The sequence below is a fragment of the Podarcis filfolensis genome (genome assembly GCF_964270895.1).
Source record: "Podarcis filfolensis genome assembly, chromosome: 3".
NCBI lineage: Eukaryota > Metazoa > Chordata > Lepidosauria > Squamata > Lacertidae > Podarcis > Podarcis filfolensis.
In genome coordinates, this window is record NC_139606.1 from 2,628,139 (window position 1) to 2,643,441 (window position 15,303).

The 15,303-nt window shown below is 40.8% G+C and overlaps 1 protein-coding gene across 6 annotated transcripts in view; it reads left to right on the forward strand.

Annotated features, from left to right (window-relative positions):
* The window catches only part of VPS54 (VPS54 subunit of GARP complex), a 45,654-nt gene that overhangs the window by 18,515 nt on the left and 11,836 nt on the right, over window positions 1-15,303 (forward strand). For all 6 annotated transcript variants that reach the window (XM_083606428.1, XM_083606427.1, XM_083606432.1 and 3 more), the window contains exons 8-16: window positions 376-502; window positions 1,034-1,141; window positions 2,698-2,753; window positions 8,611-8,707; window positions 10,189-10,529; window positions 12,138-12,267; window positions 12,618-12,799; window positions 13,776-13,888; window positions 15,229-15,292. In XM_083606428.1, coding sequence (XP_083462554.1) covers window positions 376-502; window positions 1,034-1,141; window positions 2,698-2,753; window positions 8,611-8,707; window positions 10,189-10,529; window positions 12,138-12,267; window positions 12,618-12,799; window positions 13,776-13,888; window positions 15,229-15,292 — 1,218 coding nt within the window. The remainder of the gene's footprint in view (window positions 1-375; window positions 503-1,033; window positions 1,142-2,697; window positions 2,754-8,610; window positions 8,708-10,188; window positions 10,530-12,137; window positions 12,268-12,617; window positions 12,800-13,775; window positions 13,889-15,228; window positions 15,293-15,303) is intronic.

The following is a 15,303-nucleotide window of genomic DNA, read 5'->3' on the forward strand; positions in this document are numbered from 1 at the left end:
TGTTTTTTAGCCAGTTACTGATCCCTAAGAGGACCTGTCAACATCTCCCATGACTGCTGAGTTCTCAGGAGTCTTTGGCTACTCATGAAGTCTGTAATTAGAATGCATATTTTATAGCAAATTGTTCTCCTTTCATGGAGATGTCTGACATTAATGTCACAGTGGAATTTAAAAGTGTGTTTTTTTCTTTTGCTGCAAAGGAAGACATAACATAAATAAACTGTATTCAGTGTCCTTTATAGTGTTATTTATTGTGTAGAAATTAACCAGATGATAGTTATACATCCCCATATTTCCCTGATATTGAGATAATGGCACTTTCAGGCTCCCTCTCATAATTATTTTAACTTTTTCACACATTTTTTTCTTGAATAGGCATCTTGGATCACAGCTATGTGAATTAGAAAAACTCATAGATAAAATGATGATTGCAGAGTTTTCTACCTATGCTCACAGTGACTTAAATAGACCTCTGGAAGAAGAATGTCAGATTCTGGAAGAGGTACAGTACTCCCCATTTAGAAGGCTTTTTGCGGTCTAATTGCCTCTCGGGACATAGAACAGAATACACTGCTGTCAATGCCTATTCCATTCACTTTTCTTCTACAAAATGAGTTTTCACCAACACATCTTGAATCCTCTCAGTGATTTGAAAGCATTAATTCTGGCATTTTCCATTCAATTCTTTTTTATTTCTCAGCTCATGTCATAATGCATACCACTTGTCCACTCCTCCACAAATACGCACCCTGTATTTTCCTTAGCAGAACTAGCTTCTGTGTATAGTATGTGGGGATGAACGCAAAGTATACGTCTGTAGCACATGGCTTCTACAGCAGCCAATAATTTCTGGCGGGCCAGAATCAAACCTTGACCTTAATAGTACAGAGACTAACTCCTATTGTACTTTTCACCAGATTTGCTATTTAGCATGTTAATTTATCTGCACTAGTTAGGTTCTAATTTGCCATTTGAGTTCTGATTACCTTTCTTTCACATGTGATCTTTATTCTTGTTTTTTTTTTCTAAATAGGAAAGGCTTGTATCTTTAGTGTTTGGACTTCTAAAACAAAGGAAATTGAATTTTTTTGAAATATATGGAGATGAAATTATTGTAACGGCAAAAAATATAATTAAACAGGTGGGATTTTTACCTTTCATATATATTTTAGTTAAATGTTTTGTGCAGTGCTTTTTTTCTAAAAAAATATTTAGGGATACTCTCATTTTGACTCAAGAAAATCACCATTTTATAGTTCAAATTGGGAAAAGTAAATACAGGAAATGGAAAAAAGTACATAGTTTCACAAAATGTTTAGGGGTATTCGTCCCCCCAGAAAAAAAGCACTGGTTTTATGTATGTACTTTTCAGGTCTTCTGATATTTCCAGGTATCTAAACCGGTTTTCTTTCTCTATCATGAGTTATACAAAGCCCAAAGAATGGATATACTTTGTTGATTTATCATATGTTTTGCTTATTGATTGTTGTTTGAAACAATAATCTAGATTTTAAAAATAGATGTATTTTTTTATAAGCTGTAAATAATGGAGTACCATAATCGCTGACCATTGGCCTTCTGACTGGGGATGATGGGAGCTGTCGTCCAACAGCTTTGGGGGACTCAAGGTGAGGAAGGCTGCTCTAAAATACCACCGTTGCAACTATACCAGTCTGGATTGGGCTTCCTGCACCTGCCATTTATTGCTCTCCTCTTTAGTTTAGCTCTGCCCAATCCTCCTTGAATTTTCTGTGCTGTTTTGGGAAAAGAGACATCATCTTAAGTATTGAAAAGATTTTATATTCTTTGGGTTCTAAACACACTGGCTTATTTTGGACAGTCTTTTCAGGCTTAGCATAAACTAGAAATGAAGCAAAGAAGGAGAAGCTTTGAAAGGCCATTGGCAAGGGGTCAGCAACCTTTTTCAGCAGGGGGCCGGTCCACTGTCCCTCAGACCATGTGGTGGGCTGGACTATTTGGGGGGGGCGGGGAATGAACGAATTCCTCTGCCCCCCAAATAACCCAGAGATGCATTTTAAATAAAAGCACACATTCTACTCATGTAAAAACACGCTGGTTTCCGGACCATCTGCGGGCCAGATTGAGAAGGCGATTGGGCCACATCCGGCCCACGGGCCTTAGGTTGCCTACCCCTGCTGTAGGCAATACTTGGTGCATTTCAGGGTGTCATTATCTTTCCTTTTTTACTGCACACGTAAGATTTATACACATACACTTAAAATGAATGTGACACACATGAATTACACTTAAAATGTGAATGTGTAACATACAGTGCTCTCATAGTAATGTATGAATAGGCACTCAGAATAATGTTTGAAGGGTACAAAAATGGCATTCAGGACAACTTATCAAATGTTTTAAAAAGGTCTTTGGAAACCATAGGCGGGATTGAGTGAACATTTTCAGTGGCCTGGGCTTCAGTCCTTAAACCTGGACTTCAGTTTCCTGCATCATTCTTCACGCATCGCAATAATCAGCAGGAGGAAAATAAAGCTGAATAAGGTGATCTGTGAGCAGACTTGCCTAATGCATGTGTGGTCCAATTTCATTTTCCATTGTGAAGTTTTTATTATTTCAGCTCTGAATATTAGGATAATCAGGAAATGTCTGATTCAGTGGTAGAAAGCTTTCTCTCCAAATTTAATTCTAAGACATATTTTTCTTATATCTTTGCAGTGCGTGGTTAATACAGTGTCACAAATAGAAGAAATAGACACAGACGTGGTTGTTAAGTAAGTATAAAGTATAAAGCTTTGAGTTGCTATGAACTAGATTTACCATTTGCTTCTCTATCTGTGAATTGCCTACCAATTTTGTCCACATGCTTTTTACTTCTTTTTGGCAACTGTGCTTTTAGCATAATTCCTATAACTTTGAAAGAGTGCATGTGTTGATCATGTGCAAATAGCAGAGGTGAAAATGGCAGGTCATGCAAGATACACTTTCTGAAATTCTCTCTCCTACATGGCATTAAAGGTGCAAAGCTTTATCTCTTTTCCTCTGGTCATCATAGAGAGAGAGAGAATGAATTTTGAAAAACTTATGTTAAGGCTGCAATCCTATACATCAGTGGTTCCCAATTAGCTAGTTTTTCAAAAGCCAAGCCATGGACCCCATACTTTTGAAAATGTTGATAACTCCATGGTAGTTTCCTGTACAGATGATTTTTTAAAAAGAAAATGTGGGGTAGCGCCTAATAAGGAAAGGATTTTAGGTATACTAAATAAGAGACTATAAAATTTGTGATATTACCATGCAAAAAAGACAAAGATTTAGTTGGAGGGAAGGCAGATTTAATTTTATAAACATATAGTACAAGTGAACAAATTATGACATGTCTAGCAGCTACTAAACATAAATAATAATGAACTTACTTACTTACTTGCAACCTATCTGGCTAGGTTGCCCCAGCCACTCTGGGCAGTTCCCAACAAAATGTTAAAAACATGCTGTCAGGTCTGTAGGTGGTTGCTTGCAAGTAAACAGCCAGGACTCCAACTTGTCTTTTACAGGTTTTATTGAGTTCAAACTATGTACAGTTCAAAAGTCCAAAGTTCATGTCTGTCTCAGTCGCTTGCAGGTTCTGGGAGTAGCTTTTTCTGGTCCCCCCCCCCAAGCATAAGAACTTAGACACCCCTCCAAATCTCTGCCTCCCCTCCTTACGTTTGATGCCTCTGCGCAAACTGGGCGACGGTAGCATGATTGTTTCGCTACCAGCCTGGCTGAGAGAGGTGCTTGGGCTCACCTCTCTGTGAGCTTTTGCCTCGCTTCCCCCCTCCTTCCCCCCTCTCCTCTCTCCACTCCCTTACGAAGTGCTACTGCTCTTCGATGCTGGAGGCTCCATGTAATCTTCTGCCCTCCTCCCCCCTTTCGATGGCAGTACCCTGAAACACGCTAAACCTAAATGTGATGGGGAAAATCATGCCTCTTCTCGTTTCGAACAATCCCTTCCACATCTGGTTCAATTTTTCCTACTTTTATTCTCAAACCTGGTTCAACATCAAGCCAATTCTGTGCTTGTTCTTCATATAACAAAATGTTGGAAATGTTTGTTCACAAAGATATGTGGAACAAAAGGGAATTAGACATTTCAAAGCTTTTACACCTAACTTCTTATAATCAGCAAAAACCCAAAATTGGTCCAGTCTACATTCTTTGAAAAATGATTCCAGTGATTCATCACAAGTCACGTCAAGTGCATCTTGCTCTTCCGCAGAGAGAGAATCAAAAGGATTCCTTATCCATGAGTTTTCAGGATTTGGTGCAGGGAAGTAATCTCTGAAGCTAGTTGCTAAATCACACAGGTGCTCAGTGATGTAATGTTTTACTTCTGGTATCAATTCTATGTCAGTGGCCTCCAGAAATGTGTCCAGTGTTGGGGTGTTAGTTCTTTTCAGCTAAAAATTAGAGAGCATGGGGAAGGAATCCCTTATATTTTTAAAAATGTAAACCCTCCCTGTGGAACAAGGCCTTTGCACTCCTCCTCTCTCCCCCTCTCCCCCTCTCCCCCCTCCAAGTGAATGCCCTGGCAGGGGATGGTGCCACAGACCCCCTGGGTGCATTATGTGGACCCCAGAGGTCCCTGGACCCCTGACTGGGAACCACTGCTATACAGTCTTACCTGGAATAATATTCACTGAATTCCACGGCACTTACCTCTGAGTACACATACATAGGTCTTCAATCCTTTGCATATCTTTTTTTTTATAAAATATTTATTAGAGTTTTACAAAAAGCAGAAATTTACAGAATAAAAAGAAAACAAGGGAAAAAAGAAAGATACAAAAAATACAAAAATACATAGAAAAAAGAAAATACAAAATACAGAAAAAGTAAATAAAAAAAGTTAAAAAAACAAATCCTTTTTTTTTCATATCTTGAATTTCGTTTGCTTATTTCCCTGACCTCCTCACACCTTCTTCAGCTTCTTTTTGCAGGTCTTCTCCATGTTCTCTCAAAAAATTTTCTTTATCTTCCACTGATCTTATTTTAAACTTTTTCCCTTTAAAGGTAAAATATAGGCCTTGGGGAAATTCCCACCTAAAAATAGTTCTGTTTCCTCTTAACAGGGCCACCAGATCTCCGTAGTTGGACCTGAGGTCCAAAAGGTGTTTCAGGATGTCCTTAAATATCTCCACTCTTGATTCGTTTATTTCCAAGGTCTTCTGGAAGTGCAGACTCAGTATTCTGTCTCTCTCCTCTTTTGATCGGAGGGTAATCAAACAGTCTCTCACCCTGTTCTTTCTCCCCCCTCTCCCCCCTCTTCCAAGTCTAAAAGCACTTACTATCTTGAAGTCTAGCTTGTCTGAATCTAAGTTCCAAAAGTCTGCAAATTCCTGCGTAAGAAAGTCACTCAAACTATCTTTCTCAAGTTCAGGTACAGCCCTGATCCTTAGATTTGTCTGTTTTTCTTTTAATTCAATCATAGACAGCAATGACTTGTGATCCTCAAGCTGCCTACATATCGGTGGTATCTTTTCCTCTACAGCCAATACTTTTTCCTTGGCTTCTTCAGCTGTCTTTCGGTTCGAAGTAGATTCCTGCAGCAGTTTCTCAATAGATTCTATATTTGAGTTCACCTTCTGCCCCAAGTTATTGATGCTTAAAGTGTTTTGATCAATTTTAGTTGTTGCTTCAGCAACTTGTTTACTTAGTTTTTCCAAAGATTCAAAATTTTTTCCTAATGCTGAAGCTAATCCCTCTTCAGATGCCATTCCTTTAAGCCCAACTTGAGCAGGAACTTCCCCTGGTGGGGCAGGAGGGCCAGATGCTGATGCTCTACGCTGCTGCAGACTTCCGGAGGCGGAGCCATCGGCAATGGCGGAATCCCTCTAGTTCTGAGGGACGTAGCTCCGCGGAAATCGGATCTTGCCACTACTGCGAAGCGGGGACCCCTTTGAAACCACAGGCGGGTGAAGCCTGTGATCGTGGGACTCGGCGGGCACCTTCAGCGCCCCCCCGATTGGCAAAGGAGCCCGGTAACGAGCTCCGGAGCGTAACGGGGTGTTTGGCGCGGTGCTGAGAGTCAATCGCTTCTTCCGTGGAGTGAAGCCGCACAGCTGTTGCCAGAGAGCGCTGACCTTTTTCCTGTGACAATTCGGCTATTAAACAACTACCCGTGAGTAGGTCAGGTTTAAAGACTGGGGATTAAAGAAAAAATACTAAATTTGGTACTGAAGCGGGAAGGTGCAAACAGGAAGTCTGCCTTCCGTTTCTTGTAAACAGATCAAAGCAAAGACTGTCTTAGCTAAGACCCTGAAAATCGCGTTGAAAAAGACTCAAATCCTAACATCAATAAAAGAGAACTCCCTCCCTGAGGTGCAGGAGAGGGAGGGAGAAGGGGAAGTACTTTTTGCCTGCAAAAAAAAAAAAGAGAGAAAGGGAACAAAGACCACCACTTAATGCCTGGGAACGGACTGCCAAGGGACAATAGAACTGCCGTACTGTGAATCGCACTGTTTAAGGATAATGCAACTTTTTGACAGCTAACTCTGTAAGAGAGATACTTTGACTCTGAAGGGTTTCTCCGGACCTGAAACTTGCTTTTTCCGTTAAAGGGGGGATTTCTGAAAGTTGGAAAAGTTACTTGATTGTTACAAGTTTGGACTGTTACTGTGTCCACCTAGAGGAACTTTGAAATTGTTACAATTGGCCAGGGAATTTTCCACTCTAAACTGGCCAGGGGAATTTTCCACTACAAAACAAGTAACCGTGGGACTGACCTTGATCCTTAGATAAAGTGTTATGGCAAGTTTGACTCAGGAAAAAACAACAAGATCGGGTAAAACTAGAATCCTTTGCATATCTACTCAGAAGTAAGTTCAAGTGTATCTAATGGGGCATACTTCAAAATAAGTGAGTATAGAATTGCAGTTTAAGCATCAAAACCTCAGGCATAACTAGGAGATCAGGCAGGCAAATTCTTCCAAAGCAAAGAATGTTGTATGACACTAAAAAGGCCAGTGCTAATATTTTAAACACATATTTGCAATCTACTCTCATTGATCCTTTTTTGCTGGGAAAAGAAAAAGCTGCTCCGGTTTCTAATTTGTAGCTAGAGGGCAATTCAGTTTTGAAAATGTATTCCACTTGATTAATCTCAAAAACTCAGAGGATTTCGGCTATAATTCTGTTGAAAGACTAATTGTTTAACTGTCCATTTACTTGTCAGGATTTCCTTCTTTTTTCAATTACAGGTTTAAAAACATTGTGTCATGTAATTGTTTATCATTCTAGAAGTATGTTTTGGCAATACTAGAAAAACTGATTAAATTTTAGCATTTTCCCTTGGCAGGAAAAAACCACAATAAATGCACAATCCTGTGAATGTCAGCTCAGAAGTAAGATCCATTGAGTTAATGGTCTTACTGCGAGGTTTGTGTGTTGTGTTGCAGCCTAACCTTAGTTACTTTTTCTCCTTGAGAGCTATAATTATTGCTTTCATAGGAATTAAAACAAATTGACATGTTCCATTTTTAAAGGAACAAGTTTTAAGTCTTAACCAACCATTCTCTGTTCTGACACTATTAGCTGTGCTGGACATAATGATAAATCAAATTTTATCATGGTGGAAATGATTTGCAATAAGGCTTGGATTACATGCTGCCTCCTACCTGCTCCTCTTCTGGCACAGCTGTAAGGCCCTAGGAAAAATTGGCAACTTTCATTTTTGTGTTTGATTAACCACAGTATGCCATTTCTTCAAAGTCCAGCTAACTGGTCAATCTTAAGAATGGTTTATTGAAAGAAGTGAACTCAAGCAACAAGGTGTGAAACTGGCTTGTTTCAACAAACCATAGTTAAGATTAGCTGCTGTTTAGGGTTCAGATGTAATGATAAACTCCACTTAATCAAAAATAAGAAGTGAAAGCTTTAAATCTCCTCCTGGAGGAGAGGGGAGGGTGAAGTGTGGGAGCTGAGACCACCTGCTGCTTATTCTCATCAGGATAAACCATGATTTAATCCCCACCACGGGGTGAGCTCCCGTTGCTCGGTCCCTGCTCCTGCCAACCTAGCAGTTCGAAAGCATGTCCAAGTGCAAGTAGATCAATAGGTACCGCTCTGGCGGGAAGGTAAACGGCGTTTCCGTGCGCTGCTCTGGTTCGCCAGAAGCGGCTTAGTCATGCTGGCCACATGACCCGGAAGCTGTACGCCGGCTCCCTTGGCCAGTAAAGTGAGATGAGCGCCACAACCCCAGAGTCATCCGCGACTCGACCTAATGGTCAGGGGTCCCCTTACCTTTACATGTACTACAGAATTATCTGCAAAGTTCCTGAAAGTCTTCAGTTTCTGAAACCTCAGAATACAAATTTTGCTACAGAAATTATGTAAACATAATTTAATGTTGATCTTCTTCATCATTTTTATTATGCATTTCCCCCCCCTGAGGTGTACTGTTAGTCTTTGTATCATTCACCATAATAATAGCACTGTGAGGTAGACCTTAATATACATTTTTAGAGATAGGAAGCTGAGCCTGAGAAGCTGAAGACAGAACTGGCAAGGATGTACCCAAGGCCACCTTACAGGATGAGAGTTAAACTGAGTTTAAATGAAATTGTAATTATTGTTTTATGGTATTCTTCATAGACTTGCAGATCAAATGAGGATGATGAATTTTCCACAGTGGTTTGATCTACTCAAAGATATATTTTCTAATTTTATTTTATTTCTCAAGAGAATTAAGGTAAGAAGTGTACTTCATAGACTTTATATTGTTATTAAACCAATTGAATTTTGATACATTTGGACTTGAGTCTCTTGCATCAGCTGAGTGAGTTTTCATGAAAGGCACTGGAGAGTCCTCCGCCGTTCTCCAAAAGCAGGCAAGCTGCATCTCAGGCAATACTTCACTGCCCCTTGCTCAGAGCATAATCCCTTTGGCAGGTTAATTGTTCTTCAAAGCTGAATCGCTGACATTCTGGGGCCTCTTATGAGAATCACATTTTAAATTGAGAGATCAAGCCGTAATGCTCCTGCCTATAAGTTACCCAGAGGTATCGCTTCAGCTGAATGTTAATTTTTACCCTCATTTGTTAGATTTACAATACACTTCTGAATGAATTGTAGCCTTGTATGGCATTATAATCTATTTGTACAGCTGGAAATGGAAGTGGAAATTACCACAATTCACATGTTCCTCTGAGGTCAGGAATGGAAATCATACCAGCAAATACAGTGGACGCTCAGGTTGTGAACGTGATCCGTGCGGGATGCACGTTCACAACCCGCAGCGTTCGCAACCCACGTCTGCACACACGCGGGTTGCAATTTGGCGCTTCCTCGCATGCGCAAAGCACGATTTAGCACTTCTGCGTATGCGTGACCGCCGAAACCTGGAAGTAACCAGTTCCGGTACTTCCGGGTTTCGGCAGTCCGCAACCCGAAAAAACGCAACCTGAAGCGGCTGTAACCCGAGGTATGACTGTATAAGCAGTATTCACAATCTTTTTACTGTGCAAATATTACATGATTGCATTATTTTCTACATTTTTTTATGTCTCCCTTCCATTGAAATTTATTGGTGTTAATTACACAATTAACTACACTAGTTTCAGACATAGCAGATAGCGAGATGAATAATGTAGATTTTAGGAGAAGCTAAACTGCAGTGGAACAAGAAACGGTGCTGATTGTGAGGAACAGAGTGGTGCAGAAATCACTGTTTCCTTCCATCCCTAGCTCTACAGTGTAACAAAACTAGATTCAGCATTATGGGGTGGGAAAATATTGTGAATTTCTTCATCAATTAAATCTCTGTACATGCTGATAATTCTAGAACTTCTGCCTCTGAAATTGATACCGTACCTTAGATCAAGCCCTGAAAGATAACACTATCATTATTAATGTTTCATGTTTTATCCTTTTAAAAAAATATTTGGGGAAATGGCCTAATGGCGTAAATGGCATAAATTTATTGGCCTTAGTTTTAAAATTCTGCCAGTCACTTTTTGCAGAATTCATATGAACCACCATGATTATTGCATTTAGCAAGTGACAGAAGATGTTATGGGGCAGCATAAATGATGTAAACATAGTGGATATGAATCATTCTATTGTGTTCAGATTTTGCAGTATTTAAAATAGAAACATTCTTTCTAAAAGATGTACTCTTCAAGGAATTCAGCACTGTCTCAATTTTTTTAACCAGCACTTGTTTTATCTTAGGCAACACTAAATGTTATCAGAAGAGTGGTTCTCTTGGTTCTAGACAAGAACCAGAGGAGCAAGGAACTGGGTGATACTTCTGCTCAGAAGAACTCTGCAAAGGACAGTACCATAGACGCAGAACTGGTGTATCTGGCGCATGAGGGCATGTTTATAAGTGATGCCTTCAGTGAAGGAGACCTCCCATCTGCAGCAGCTTATTCTGCCTCTCAGAGAAACCTTTCCCCAGACAGTGAACCCAGCAGCAGTGACTCTGTATCTGAGCCAGAATGTACCACTGACTCCTCATCTAGCAAAGAACAGACTTCGTCCAGTATTACACCAGGTGGAATTGACATCATGTAGGTAGTAAAAAAAAAAAAAAAAACAGGATTCAGTCCCCACTGCAGCTAAACAAATTAACAAAATTAGCACAAATTCACTGCTTTTAAATTTGAAATTGAAAGTAAACTTTCCCAGAAGCTCTAAAAAATGTGAGCCTAAAACTCAGTTTCACGTTTAATGCATATTCTGCCCATGTTGGCTTCTCAACCCTTGAGTCTAACACCTTCAGTTTCATAGCATTCTGTAGGTTGTACCCAACAGGGTGTTATGGGGACACTGCAGAGAAGATGTTAGAAGCGGGACGGCTGCAGGGGAGAAGAGAAGAAGGGGAAGTCATGGTGTGTGAATGGAAGTCCGCTCATTCAGCCTCAGCCATTAACTTGGTTTCTCTTTTGAATTTGATGATATAAATTTATGACTGCGCTCTATGGTATGATAATAGATTGTCCCTCCCATTTTCATTTCAGATCTAATATAAGTATTCCAAATTTTGAAGCCCTTTGTTTTTAGTTGCAGTTAATTACACCTGAAGAGCTTTGTAGATTCTTTCTTCTTTTCTTACCTTTACTTTTCTCTGGTCTATGTTTGCCCTGTTTAAGAGCCCTAGCTGTGTTCCCTGACCTTACACCCATATGAGTTAGGAATGGGTTTCAGTCCTCCTTTTTGGCTTCACTGATGCACCATATGGACATAGAATTTCCTGTGTTTGAGAGTAGCTATTATACAGAGAGCAAGGCATAGACACCACAACAGTGAGGTTACCAGCCATCCACAGCCTTTCCCTGTCTTGATATTTGGTAACATCTTGGACCAGCCTTAGTTGGAGAACACTTGTGGCCACTCAACAAGTAAAAAGGCAGATCTTTAATATTTTTCCCCATTTCATTTCTATACAGCCTCATATTTTTAGGGAAAAACCTCAACGCAGTTTACAGCACATTTAAGTATTAAATAAAACAATCCAGAATAAAACATTACTGAAGAAAGTCAAATATAAAGTATACATTCAAAGCAACATGATTAACAGGAAACTAAAATATTATCTTAAAGATGTCAGAAAAAAACATTACAAAGGAGATAAACTACGGGATGCCCATTTAACACAGCAAGTAAAGCAAAACAGACATCTTACACATTTAAAAAGAAAACATTGCTAAAGGAAATAAAATATAAAATGCACATTTAAAATGGCATAAATAACAAGAGAATAAAATATTATCATAAGCATAGAACATATCTGCAGCTATTGCTGCCAGTCCTGCCAATGGTGGTTCATGGCGGGTGGCAGCTAGAAGCTGCCAATATACTTCCCTCTCTGGAAATTGCATGTTGGAAAGACTCAGGTTAGTGTATACTAAGTTAAACAAAAATGTGTTCTAGTGGAATGGTGTGTAAATAATGTAAACACGGTGTAAAAGACTTAAATGATCAGTAATTGGCCATCAATTGCTTGGTTTTTTGTTTAGTTTTGGTCTTCTGGTATACATTATTTGTCACTTCACTTGCTGCTGCTATCTATTGGACAGTTGAAAAGTCAATTCTGCTCCAGTTTTTTGAGGCTGGGGCACTGGATTGTTTCAGCTGAAAATTATGCGTCAACAAAGTCTTCCTTCTATTTCTTTCAGGATTGGTGAGGACATAAAGCTCTCAGAACTGGAACTAGGTAGATTGGCAAACAATATCCAGGACCTACTTTACAGTGCCTCTGATATTTGCCATGATCGTTCTGTCAAGTTCCTAATGGCCAGAGCAAAAGTAAGTTCCATGCATATACCTGTGTCCCAGAAGAATTCCAGCTAGGGTCATTAATGTAATCATGTCCTTACACCTGGACTCAACAAAGTCAACAGGACTGATGTCTAAAAATAGCCTAAAAGTTGGAAAGGGCTTTGCTTTATATTTGAGATGATATTCATACAATAGCCCAGGGTGAGGAACTGTTGGCAGTTCAGGTCACTCACCTGTCAATCACCTGATGACGTAATGATATCAGATAGTCCATGCTGATGACGCTTTCCTTACTGCATAGCCTTTTCAGCCTTTATAATGGGGTAGGATAACGATGAAAATAGTTATGATGCTGTTACATCACCTTTTTCATTTAGGATGGGTTCCTGGAGAAATTGAATTCTACAGAGTTTGTTGCTCTTTCGCGACTGATGGAAACTTTCATCTTGGATACAGAACAAATCTGTGGTAGGAAGAGTATGTCATTGCGTGGTGCACTTCAGAGTCAAGCTAACAGATTTGTAAACAGATTCCATGAGGAAAGAAAGACCAAACTCAGGTATCTTTCTGTGATTATGTGCATGTGTGCTTCAAGGCTCCTTAATGCAACAGCTCCTGAAGCTTCCCACTAGCACCACCTTTCGTAATGAAAGGGCAAAAGGTGGGGGAAATGTGCTCCATAAGAGCCGTCTGCCTCAGGGTTGGGTAGTTTAGCCCACCCTGACCTCAGTTTCTGAGACAGTGCCATTTCTGCTGCTTATAACTCCTTCCCATTCCAGCCTATATTTGGTACCAGGTTTTTCCCTGAAATATATGGCATTGTTCACTTAGCTCAGAGCAAAGTCAGGTGGCTAAATTGTTTGGCTAAAGTGTGTCATCTGATCTGAGGAACCAGGGTTCAAATCCCCTTTCATGAAGCTCACAGGGTGACCTTGGACCAGTCACCAACACTCAGCCTAACCTGTCCCACAGGGTTATTGTGAGAATAACTGAGTCATGGGCACCACCTTGAGCTCCTTAGAGGTGGGATATAAATGCAATAATAAACAGTCAAAGAAAAAAAACAACCCAGTAGTTTAATCTGAGGCCCAATGTACACATAAGCAGTAACAACTTTCTGCACATTGCATCATGTGAAAAGTGAGGAGCTGCTTCCCATAAAGTTACCCAGTTTTGGTGTTACGGTTAACAGAGGTGGTTTAGTTGAAGTTGTCCAAACTGTATGGGAACTCACTTCACACAAATGCCTTTCCACATTTTACTGATGGCCACACATGTGGCTGACTGGATGTATGAGTTGGAATGAAATCTCTTGATGGTCAGACTGCCTCATGAATTTTCATTCTCATTTATTTCCATAAGGCTTTTGCCAGTACAGCTTTCTTTAGTATGCCTGCCACTGACTAGTATTTGAATCAATTGACTATTTCATGATTTCATCCTGGTAAGAAATTTGAAATCAGTACGGACACCTAGCTCTTCAAGGCAATGTGTTCTAATTTTTGAACTCCGCCTTCCTTTATGTGTATAAATAGCCTCCTGCTAGATAACGAGCGCTGGAAGCAAGCTGATGTTCCGGCAGAGTTTCAGGATCTTGTGGATTCTATATCAGATGGCAGAATTGCTTTACCAGAAAAAAAAACAGGAGGTGAGTTTCTTGGCTCCTTGTTACTTTAGTAATTTCCATGTGGACATGATGCTGCAAAATGTCGACAGGCAAATTTTATGTTTCTGGAGCACTAGACCATTTTTAAAGGGTTAATTTACTTTGAAGCACAGTAGGAAACTGAGGATGTTCAACCAAATTAAAAGAAGAGAAAAGGCAAAGGCCAGAGGGTGGGAGTTGGGAAGGTTTGTCATACCTTCCAGGGCTGTCTCCTCAGGGCTGCCACCCATGTCCCAGCCACCCACTCCTGCACTCGACCGCTGACTGCAGCCTCTTGCTCCTTCCCTCCCATCTCAGGGCAAGGTTCAGGACAAGGAAGGGGATTCTTCCACCCTAGAATCTATCCTGGCTCTCTTAATGCCAGCAGCTGGAGCGGCCCAAAACAAAACAAACCTTCATACGGCAAAGAGACTGGAGCTCACATGTCAGCCCACGTGCAGCATGCTCATTGGTCAGAAAAGCACTGCCTGCCCGCCCACGGGACAGGAATTCCCTTTACCAACACTACCACTTCCTTCTGTTTCTTCTTTTTCTGTGCTTTATCAGTGGAGAAGACATTCGAAGCTTCAGAAAACAAACCAAAGCAAGGTTCCACTTCGATCCAAATGGAAGCAAAGTGCCAGTCCGAAGTTCTGAACCAGAATAAGCTGTCTGAGCAGGATTTGGTTTTCCCTGTGCGCACTCTCTCTCCCACCCACTTTTTTGGCTTCCCTACAACCTTCTCCGCCATCCAAGGCTGCTGTGTCCTCCCTCCCTGACTCTTCTTAGCTACATATCCCCTCAAACTTGGCTGTTTCACCCTCCTGAGTAGGAAGAAAGGGGTCGCTGGGAATTCAGTCCAACAGAAGTGGCTGGAAGTTAAGGATCCCCCCCCCCCAAATTCCCAGTTTTTGCTGGTGTGGATAGTTGAGAGCAGCAGGCGCCTGAAGGCAACATGGACCCCCCAATGTTTGTGAGAGAATCCTGTGTGCTACAAGTTGCGTGGGCGGTGCATGCTCAGACATGGAGGGAAGCGGGTTCTTCAGCCGAGCCCCTGTCCATACTTCCTAACTAAGAGCATGCCTTGCGCCTGTGCATTGTAAAGTACATAGAGGGACTCTGTTGAAGAACCTGCTTCCCTCTGCACCTGAGCATGCTCCCAGAGGACTAAGCTAGTCCCTCCAGTTCACGGACTGCATGCCAGTGTTATAAAGTGGAAATGGAGGAGTAAAGTACAGGGTAATTTTTATCCCTGGCCCTTTTTTTAAAGAGACAGTTGCAGTGTTATTTGTGTTGTTTTTAATTTTAGATCCCCCCCCTCCTTTTTTATTCACTTGTTTTAGCACCTGAAGAAAGAAAGCCAAGTGACTTCCTTGTTGTTGATGGACAAAAATATGCTGTAGTTGGGTAAGACATGT